This window comes from Bidens hawaiensis, unplaced genomic scaffold, assembly GCF_021521415.1.
Source record: "Bidens hawaiensis isolate Kalapana, Puna unplaced genomic scaffold, B.hawaiensis_p1.1 tig00014522_1, whole genome shotgun sequence".
Lineage (NCBI taxonomy): Eukaryota > Viridiplantae > Streptophyta > Magnoliopsida > Asterales > Asteraceae > Bidens > Bidens hawaiensis.
In genome coordinates this window covers 166,925-177,980 of record NW_027492264.1, presented here as the reverse complement: position 1 = coordinate 177,980, position 11,056 = coordinate 166,925, and the positions used below count along the sequence as shown (strand labels likewise).

The 11,056-nt window shown below is 38.2% G+C and overlaps 1 protein-coding gene across 1 annotated transcript; it reads right to left on the bottom strand.

Annotated features, from left to right (window-relative positions):
* Positions 1–451: 451 nt before the first annotated feature.
* LOC143546943 (TMV resistance protein N-like) lies at positions 452–4,088 on the bottom strand. Its single transcript, XM_077038484.1, has 4 exons — positions 3,458–4,088; positions 2,237–3,338; positions 1,815–2,135; positions 452–1,728 (listed from the first exon to the last, which is right to left on the bottom strand). Exons 1-2 carry the CDS (start codon positions 3,934–3,936, stop codon positions 2,378–2,380), a joined length of 1,440 nt encoding a protein of 479 aa, XP_076894599.1. The 5' UTR covers positions 3,937–4,088; the 3' UTR covers positions 452–1,728; positions 1,815–2,135; positions 2,237–2,377.
* Between the last annotated feature and the right edge of the window lie 6,968 nt (positions 4,089–11,056).

The window sequence follows — 11,056 nt, the reverse complement described above, 5'->3', positions numbered from 1 at the left end:
CATCTAGCTTAAGTTTGTATTAAAATGTGTATTCACTCTCAATTTGGAAGATTGAAGTCATGACTTCAAATTGTAGAAAAAAGGCGTGGCTACTTAATTATATATAGAGAGTAAAGTGCTTCAAAGTAAAAAATATCATCACATCAGCTTTCGTTTAGGGCTACTAGTCATAAAACTTGTATCATTTTTAGTAAGTTTGATTTCTAGTGCCACAAAAAAATTTACTTTTAGTGCCACAAAACATGGAAATTAGAGATAACGATACCGAATAACCTATCCAAAAAACCCGAGTCGGGATCAAATTTCCAGCAGTTCGGTGTATCCGGTTACTGATTAGTTTTGTTATGGAATGGACCAGCAATGATTTCGTTTGCTGGTGATCATAAGTACAGAACAAGTTAGTGCAACTAACGGAAAACTAATAAATAAACTTCCGCAGTTACACAAATGAGACCCAATAAATGAACCGAAAAACCCGAGCACGGGTTGAAATCCAAGTATAAGTTACTGCTATGTTCAAATCACCACAAAAAATAAAACAAGGCAATAAAGTGGATATCATACACTCATTTCATCGAGCAGTTCTAATCACAAGTTAAAAAAAAAAAAAAAAACATTACCGAATTCAAGCATTAACAATTGTAGGGCTTTTGGTGTACCTGAGAATTTTCACAGCTCCACATATGTTAATTTTCCTTTCAAGGATGTAAAACCATAGCTCAAGTTGCTCCCTTACGCGTAAATATGCAGACCTTTCAATTGAAAAATGCCCTCCGGAAGACGACTTATGCCTAAATCATCTGTGTATAACCTTTCCAAACATTCTAAACTCCCAAGTTCCTCTGGCAATTTCATAATACTTTCACAATAGGTGAGGTCTAAACATTTTAAATATTTCATCTTGCATATGCTGTTCGGAATATCTCGTAAAGATTTGGAACCAAATAAGCATAAGTCCTCTAAACACTCTAATCCGCATATATTTTCAGGTAACTGCTCAAGAGCCAAACAATGATAAAGTTCAAGTGATTTCAGATTTTTCAACAGACAAATGCTATCCGGGAGATGCTGAAACTGTTGCCACCACAAAGATAGCTTCTCTAGACTTTCTAACCGCCATATATCCGCATGAATTCTTTTCTCAAGTGTAAGCTCTCTTACATGTTGTAAATCACAGATAGTTGCTAGAAAATACTCAGGGTTTTCACAAGCGCATGGACCAAAACGAAAAAGTTTCTCTAAATTTCCACTACATGAGGATCTAGGTTCATCATATATACATGTAAACCTAAACCCTAGCAAACCATTTCTAGCATGTAGTGGGCATACATCTACACAACTTACATTTATTTTTACTGTATCTATTGAATCAAGAGAAGCTGATTTAGGTTGTTTGTCAACCTTAAAATATGCAAAATTTAAGCATTGACTTAAGCGAAAGTAGACAAGCTTTTTTAGACACCCCACCGGAGCATGAATTTCTTTAAGATGAGAACATTCTTCAAGATATAATCTCTCAAGATTTGGAGCCAGCCCAATGTTAAGGTGACTCACCTTAGAACGACTGAGGTTGAGGGATTTGAGGTTTGTGTATTCAACGGGCAATTGGAGTTCTATAAAGTCCCTACATCCTTCAAAATTTAACACTTCGAGATGTGGGGTCATACTAAGGTCAAAGTTTCTCAATTCTGAATAACTAAGGTCAACGAACTTAAGCTTATTAAGAACCTGTCACAAGGAATAACTGGATTAATATAATGACAAATATAACATTATATGCATTATGCAAAACAACCGACGAATCATTATTCTACCTTTCTTTCTTTCCCTTCCCAGAGTTCACATATATTGCTCTCAGATATTTCAAGGTTAACAAGATTATTTGCTTGAAATGTTTCAGGTAAAGACCGGAAAGGGTATTCATTCCAACATAGAGATCGTAAAGCATTTGGTAAATATTGGCTAACTTCATGATCTTTTAAGTATTGAACTTCATCTTCTTCTCCGAAGTAATGTGCAAAATCATTATACATGTAAAGTAATCTAAGTTCCTTCATGCATCTAAGACCTTTCATAATAATTATTGGATCGACATCAGTAGGGTTCAGTTTTAAACTTCTTGTTACTTCAGTACCCTGTAAATAATATATAAAATATATAAGCTAACACTACAATTTGTCATATCAAATAAAAATGTTCTGGTGTTTCGCCATTCATATAAACTTGTAAAACTTACTGATTCATTAACCAATATATCTTCAACTTCCTCTTTAATCCATAATCGGCTATGTCTGCTAGGATAGTTAGGGTGCACACGACGAACAATATTCCAGCCCATTTCTTCTATATGGTCATGGCAGCTCAAACGATATTCATTTTAAATTGTTATCAAAGATTTTTGTTCAAGAACACTTAAACCAATTTGAGCATTAAATCCACAACTTTTAAGCATTCTGATTGCATTGTTTTTAGTTTCACCTTTCAATATGCATACAATATCTAGAAAGATTTCTTTCTGGTCATTCTCTAGACCACTATAGCTTAGTTCCAATCTTCTCAACGTTTTATCTAACGGAATAGTTTTTAGTCTTTCTATGGCATCTACCCATTCAGGCTCACTTCTATTACAAAGATGTGAACCCAAAACTTTGATTGTTAAGGGAAGTCCAGCAGCATAATGTACAACTTTTCTAGATAGCTCTTCATACCCATGAACTGGAATCTCTCTCCCAAATGCATGCCTACTAAAGAGGCAAACTGCTTCCTCATTTGATAATAGACTGACATCATGAATGAAGATCACCTGGTGTGCTATCAACACTTGCTTATCTCTTGTTGTGATGATGATTCTACTTCCTGGCTTAAACCATGTAAGCTCACCAGCTAACGCCTCAAGTTGGTCTATATCATCTACATCATCTAGAACAACAAGAACCTTTCTACTACACATCATCTTTTTCATCATATATTTCCCGCCAGATTCGCTAGTTACATCAATGCTTTGATCATTTAACACATCTTTAAGGACCTGCTTTTGCAGTTCCTTCAAACCAGTCGAAGAGCCTTTTGAAACTTCTCGGACATTCTCAACAAAGCTTACACCTTCAAACCAAACGGATATTAGATCAAAAACAGCTCTCGCCAAAGTGGTCTTTCCACCACCGCCCATCCCTCTAATCCCTATCATGCGAACTTCATTGGAACCACATTCTAGAGATGAAATTACATTCTTTACTCGGGTCTCCATGCCTACTAACTTCCCATCAATGCTCGAACTAATGAAATGTAGCTTGAGTGATATTTCTTGAACAATTTGTTGGATAAGTTTAGCTTCATGGCTGTGTGTTAAACAAGATTCAATCAGATCATTCAAATTCGAAAAGAAATATTTAATAGTCAAAACTAACAGTCAACCAAGTTTGAAGTAAAAACACGAACTAGACTCACGAGGATTTACCCATCAAGAGTGTTCTTCAACTCCCACCCAGCCAAATTAGCTGCATTTTTTAAAGCATCTATCCAACTCCAAGCATCCTCTTTCTCCACATGTTTTGCAAAGGCTTCTCGAACTGCCCCAGTTTGGTTGCGCACTTCGGTAGGTTCCACGTCAAAGAAGACTGGGTAAGCGGTCTGCTCCTTCGTCTTCTGGCACTCCATAATCTTGACAAGCTCGTCCAAGCACCATGATGAAGATGCATAGTTCTTGGAGAAAACAATGATGTAAAATCTGGACTCTTCAATGGATCTGACGAGCTGGTCACTGATCCTTTCTCCTTTCTCAATTCTTTCGTCATCTTTGTAAGTTATGATACCTTTCTGGTGAAGAGCGTGATAGAGATGATCAACAAAGTTCTTGCGGGTGTCTTCACCCCGAAAGCTTAAAAAGACATCATACTTGAAGCTCTTTTGAACTAATGAAGCAGAAGTAGAAGCCATTAATGTGAGCTTGAAGGATCTGATGAAATATTGTCTTTATTAAGTGAATGGAAATAGAGTTGGAACAAGTTATCAAATAAGCTTTCAAGAGCTGGTATTTTGAGCTGAAAAATATGTAGAAAGTAAAGGCCCTTATTTGGTCAAGATAAGATAAGATTCCTTATCTGCATTTCAGCGAGAAAAATAGGAGGCTAAACAAATGGTTACACATATAACACTTAAAATAAATATTTAGCTTTAATGTATTTTCATATTTCCACCCTCTGGAAAACAAATCAATCTTCAAGACTGTAGGATTACGTTACACAGTCACTCGGTTTAAAATTAATAATTCTTTTGAGTCGGCCTTTTTCACTTTTTACTTTTCACTTTTGAGTCTTTGGTTATTGGTTTAACTATGGAAAGAAAGCAGTGGAGGTGGTTTTTGAAGTACTCTAAAAACAAACAGGGATACATTGGTCATTTTGGTAATAACATGGGCTGGCATTGGAAACTACTGTGGTAATGGTCATTTTGAGCTATTTTGCCAAAATTGACTTTTTGTTATCAACACTGACTTTTTGTGGTCAAAATTGTTTTTTGTCAATACATTTTCACTTCTTTTTTTGTATTTTTATAAAATTGACCTTTTGACTATAGTTGGCTTTCTTGTGGTCAACTGCAGATGCTCGTGGTCCCTTATTTTCACAATATATCTACTATTTGTTGGTAGTCACTTATAATTTTGAGTTTCTTGTGGTCAACTGACTTGTATTGGACTAAAAAAACAGTAGGTATATCATTTTGAACTTTTTCAGGGTATTTTGGTCATTGGGTCTATGATAAAATTTGTTTTGAGAAGACAAAGTATAAGGATATGAGTATGCAATTGGGTTGGGAAGTGGATGAATTGTTACTTCATAGGGGCATTTTGGTTATTGATGAGTAACTGTCAAAAGATTTGGATCATTTTTACTATAATTTGTTAATTTGTTGGATCAGTTTTAAGTATAAATGGAAGTCAACAAAAGAATCTGCAAAATGATGTAACTGAGCAACTAGTTTGGAATTATTTGACTTTCTCCTGGTCAAACTTGACATGGGGTATACTGTTGGCTTAGCCTAGATTAATAGTTAGTTCAAATGGCATAAAACTAGTAAAAGGACCAGATATAGATAATATCGAAAGTGCGCTGTTTGGACCATAAGAGTTGGGTTGACTTTATTGTAGTCAAAATTGTGCTGAGAGGTATGAGTTGATTTCTGATGCTGTTACCATTGGGCCTTTTCTTTGTTGTGAATTTCACAAGTGCTACAACTGATAAATAACACCATTTGGCCCTGTTTCGGTTGCTGCACATTTTGCTTATCCCACAGATTACAATAATAATATTTGTATCAGCAGTAGTAACATTTATGATAGGTTGCAAAGATCTAGCAAGCAACGCAAAATGCCCAAAGGTGGGGCTTATTAACTACACATGGACTAATAAAGTTGTCATTATCTGCATTAGATTCTACATCTTTATTGGACTTATTTGACTTTATCCTCGATTGAAAGTTTGAGAAAAATATTCTTTTGATTTGTGTATGTATTTATTTTGTGAGTTTATGAAAAAGCAAAAGAAAAGCAGAATTTTAGAATTTTGTAAAAAGTTGAAAACAATGCCGTATTTGTGGGGTAAATCTTGAATGGTCAAGTTGGTAAGGGGTCAGCAGTTAACTGTAACATCCCGAAATTTCTAAGAATATTATAATTAAATAAATTAATATCAGTGGGAAAGTTTACTCGGGTTAGTCGGAAAAAATTATTAGAGTAGAAGCTAGTATGGGTCGGGCTAGTGTTGGGTAATGGATATGGGTTATGAACTTGGGAAGGAAGGAAGAGGCCATGGGCTTAAGCCCATGATCCATAATTATATAAACCTTAATCCCCATTTTCCATTCATTTCACACATAATCCATACACCACCAAAACACACACTTAGCTCTCTCTCATCCTACTCTCTCTCTCTCTCTAGCCGAAATCAAGAGGCAGAAGAAGGATAATCGATTTCCGACCCGAGGTAATGATAGTTTAATATTGTACGAGCCTAAAACGTTAGTTATAGTCGCGTAACGACGAGCCGACACCGTTAAACCGTTTAAATCACAAGATCCGGGTGGAATCGGGTATAAACCGGACCTAAGATGAGTTTAGGGATCACCCTAGCTCAAATCTGGATCAAACGGGACGAAAAACGATGAAAACGGTGGAAGAACGAGTGAGATCTCGTTTTTCCGGTGAAAACGCGGTTTTCCGGCGATGACGGCGCCGGAAAGGCGGCGCCGGAAAAGATAAAGGTGTCAGGGAATGTTCCCTGACCTAACCCTAGTTCGCTAAGGAAACTTAGCGAATCAGAGGGTGATTCTTTAGCTAGTTCGCTAAGAAAACTTAGAAAACTAGAGGGTGATTCGCTAGCTAGTTCGCTAAGGAAACTTAGAGAACTAGAGGGTGATTCGCTAGCTAGTTCGCTAAGGAAACTTAGAGAACTAGAAGGTGATTCGTTAGCTAGTTCGCTAAGGAAACTTAGAGAACTAGAGGGTGATTCTTTAGCTAGTTCGCTAAGGAAACTTAGAGAACTAGAGGGTGATTCGTTAGCTAGTTCGTTATGGGAGCTTAGCGAATCAGAGGGTGATTCGTTAGCTAGTTCGTTATGGGAGCTTAGCGAATCAGAAGGTGATTCGTTAGCTAGTTCGTTATGGGAGCTTAGCGAATCAGAGGATGATTCTTTACACAATTCGTTAAGGGCAAAGTAAAGAACTAGGAGTTTAATATAAAGACAGAATGGTCCCTGGACTTAGAAAGGAATGAGATAATTACATAGTAGCCCTTGGACTTTGATAATTTATGAAAGATGCCCTTAAAGGATTAACGAGTAACGATTAACTAACCTGGTAATTTCAATGAAGTAAAATCGGCTTAGACACGTAAGACTAATTAAGTAGTAATGAGGATGGCTAGAGTAGTATTTGATATTCAATTATTAAACAGTTAGACGCGCACAGCTCGAGAAGGAATAATCAGTAGCCGAAGAAGTAACCAAGTTCAGGTGAGTTTCTAGCCCCATTCCTTGTTATGTTTTCGGGGCTGTGTGCATACTCGATGTGTTGTTAATACATTTATCCTAAGTGATAAGTGTATGCCATGTGTGATATATGTGATGGATATGAATGATTGCTTGTCGGTACGGGAACGATCTTCGGACATTGCGCGTACTGTGAGGTTAAAAATAAAGGTACGAATATTATATATCGAAGATGTATGAACATTACAAATGAACACTTGTCGGGGCGTGAACGATCTTCGGATATTGCACGTATCGACAAGGGGTATGGTTGTTAAATGAGTGATGTAAAGAACGCCTAGAGTGTTCTTATGCTATAATGTAATTATTGTATATGTGAAGTATGTGTGTACAGGTACACTAATGGTATGTGAGTCCTACGTTCGACATAGTAAGTTAGGATGGCGAATCCCTCTAACTTCTGTTGAACATAGACTTGGCAGGTGATGGCGTAGTTAAGGACTGCGGGCCTTATACGTGATGTAGATGATAGATGTAAACGTAGATAGGGACGGTGGGCCTTATACGTGTTATAGGAGATAGACGCCAACGTAGATAAGGACTGCGGACCTTATACGTAATGTAGATAGGCGTCAGCACAAGAAAGGACTGTGGACCTTATACGTGCTATACTTGTGTTCTGGTAGCATAGGGGAAGACTGCGGACTTCGCATATGCTATGGGTTAGGTTGCAACATAGGGAAGGACTGAGGACCTTGTACGTGTTGTCAATATAGGATGGTACAGGGAAGGACTGCGGACTTTGCACGTACCATAACTGGTGAACATAGGTAAGGACTGCGGACCTTTTACGTGTTCACGATCTTGAGTACAGGTATAGACAGCGGACTATGAACGTACTCTCGGTAGACTGAGGTTAGTGATTGTAGATATGTATGTATGTATGGTAGTAGGGTAACGGATTAAGTATGGATATGTATCTTCGGATATGTATGTATGTGTATGTATTGTATGGTATCTGATTAACTAGAACTCACTCAGCGTAGCTGACTTTAGTATGCACGCAGGTGAGCTGATTATAGAGTTATCATGAGGACGGCACATGGCATGGATTGAACGGCTGGCATCTGAAGATGGAAGAAACGATGTTTTAAATATGATATTTTATGTTATGGTTTTAAAGAAAAGATTAATTGTTTTGTAATAAACGGTTAAAGTTTTATATTCCGCGAAAGTTTAATAAACTCTGATTTGTAGAACTGTGTTTATGATAAATCCGACGCTAAAGTAGGGCTACCGGGTTCGGGGCCTTACATTAACGAGTCAAGTGGTGTTAGATCAAGTCAAGCTGGATTAAAGGGATTTATGTCTGTTGCTTTGCATTGTATTTGGTTTTATTGTTTATTAGAGTTAAATTCTTGGTCAATTTGCAGGGGAAATTTGTTTAGTTCCATTGGGTCCATAGTGCCAAACTCAGTTTCATAATCGAATAAAAGGACCAATTCATACCCCAGCTCAATTTTGACTATAAGAAAGTCAACATAACTCTTCTGGTAGGTAAACAGTGGCCATCTTCTGTCGTACATAACACACTTTCCATATTTCCCAAATTAGCCCTCCATCCACATCCAATCCTTTTACTATTCTTACGCCACCGGATGCCAAGTTTGAAAAGGAGAAAGTCAAATGAGTCCAATAAACGAAAGACGTAGAAACGGCTTGCAGATATTGACAACTTTATTAATAGTCCAGACCAGTTGCTAGTTGCAGATTACTTTGTTAAGTTCCATTTATATTTAAATTTTGATTATTGCACCAAATGACTAAATTACCCATGCATATATCAATATTGCATGTATTGTAAGAATTAACACAACAACTGATCCACCGAACTCCCCATTTATTGTCAAATTTAATCCAAATCTTTTAAAAGTTCCATATGTCATGTTTGACCAGCAAAAAGTCAAACATGTCCAGACACTCATGAATAACAAAATGTTATTGTTAAGCAACAATTCATCCACTTCCGAATCCAGTTGAATGCTCATATCCTTAAATGTTAACACTACTAGAAAACAGGTCAATTTGCGACAGCAGTTTCTGTGGCAAAATTGTGACAAATGGCTCATAGCCACAATTTTTCGACAAACCTATTTTGAGAGAAAAAAAGCCGTGGCAAATCATGTTACTGGCAATTATGCGACAAATTTTGTTCCAATTTACTACAAATTCTAGTTGTCACTAAAAATTCGACAAGTTTGCCACAAAAGTTTTATTTACTTTTTCCTACAACTTATCCACAAGTTTGTCATTGATTTATAAAAAATTTCTTTTGCTTCGCTCATGTATGGGAGTCGCCAAGCTTTTGTTCGGTTTGAGAACATGCCAACCTATGTATGTGGGGGAAGCTGTTTCTATATTTGACAATGGTCTTCGAAGGGCGATTGAGGACATCGTGGTTTGTGGAGGTCCGTTCTTTGGGGATCTCCAATGGAGGTTGGCATCACTTCCGATCCGTTATGGGGGGTTGGGTCTCTGTTCGGCCGAGGATGTATCTACATATGCTTTTGTGGCTTCGAGAGCACAGTCGTGGTGTTTGCAAGACCATATTCTTCGGGGTTGTGATATTTATGGGTTGGACTCTGATTATGGGTGTGCGATGGATCGTTTACGTACTTCACTTCCAGATTTTGATCTTAGCGGGTTCTCTAATAAGGACACCGCCCCCCTAAAGCCCAACATGTTGTGGCGAGTGCCTTATTTAGTGGAATCGTCAAGAGTTTAGAAGTGAAGTTTGATCTATCCCCTCGCCAAAAGGCGGTGTTTGAATGCCTTCGGGCTCCTCGGGCTCAGGATTTTCTAACGGCCATCCCCATTGAAGGATTAGGCCAACGTATGTCGGGTTTGGAGTATCGGGCTATCCTTAAATACCGGTTAATGATCCCTATGTTCCCGACGGATGAACCTTGCCCAATTTGTCGTAAGGTCTGTTTGGATTCTTTTGGTGACCATGCAGTGCATTGCAAAGAATTGCCTGGCTTTAAATACAGACATGATCTAGTTAAGGATGTTCTGTGTGATGTTCTTAAACGGGCAGGGATTTCTGCTAAAAAGGAGGCCCCTGTTAACTTTCTCACGGATCCTATTGAAGGGAGGTCTACTTTACGACCGGCTGATATTCTTGTGTTCGGGTGGGCAGGGGGAAACACGCCTGTGTGGATCTTACAGGAGTGTCTCCTCTTGTTGGGCTCAGGGACCGTGGGTTTGTTGTGGGTCAGGCTGCGTTGAAGGCTGAATCGGGCAAAGTTGTTAAACACGAGAAAGCTTGTTTAGATAATCAACATGTCTTTCTACCATTTGCCTTTGATACATTTGGTTTTCTTGCTCCAGAGTGTAAGGCCCCGAACCCGGTAGCCCAACTTTAGCGTCGGATTTACTCATAAACACAGTCCTTCAAATCAGAGTTTATTAAAACTTTTCGCGGAATATAAAACGTCAATCATTTGTTACAAAACATTAAATCTTTTCTTTGATACCATAACACAAAACTTTATATTTAAAACATCTTTACTTCTTTCTTCAGATGCCAGCCGTTCAATCCATGCCGTGTGTCATCCTCATGCTAACTCTATAATCAGCTCACCTGCGTGCATACTAAAAGTCAGCTACGCTGAGTGAGTTCTAGTTAATCAAGCAACTTATCATACAACCACTTCATACAATATATACGTATCCGAAGACACATAGTCCACTGTCTAACATGCCACTGTTTAACCACTTAATTACCCCTACAGCTTAGCCACTTAAATTACAAAGGCACGTATAGGCTTTCCCTATCACGCACTCACGCTATGCCACTTAATAACGAAGGCACGTATAGGCTTTCCCTATCACGCACTCACGCTATGCCACTTAATAACGAAGGCACGTATAGGCTTTCCCTATCACGCACTCACGCTATGCCACTTAATAACGAAGGCACGTATAGGCTTTCCCTACCACGTACTCACGCTATGCCACTTAATAACGAAGGCACGTATAGGCTTTCCCTACCACGCACTCACGCTATGCCA

Coding starts and splice junctions, on each gene's coding strand:
- LOC143546943 (XM_077038484.1), bottom strand. CDS start 3,936: ATGGCTTCTACTTCTGCTTCATTAGTTCAAAAGAGCTTCAAGTATGAT. Junction 3,339..3,457: donor TTGAAGAACACTCTTGATGG/GTAAATCCTCGT, acceptor TTTAACACACAG/CCATGAAGCTAAACTTATCC.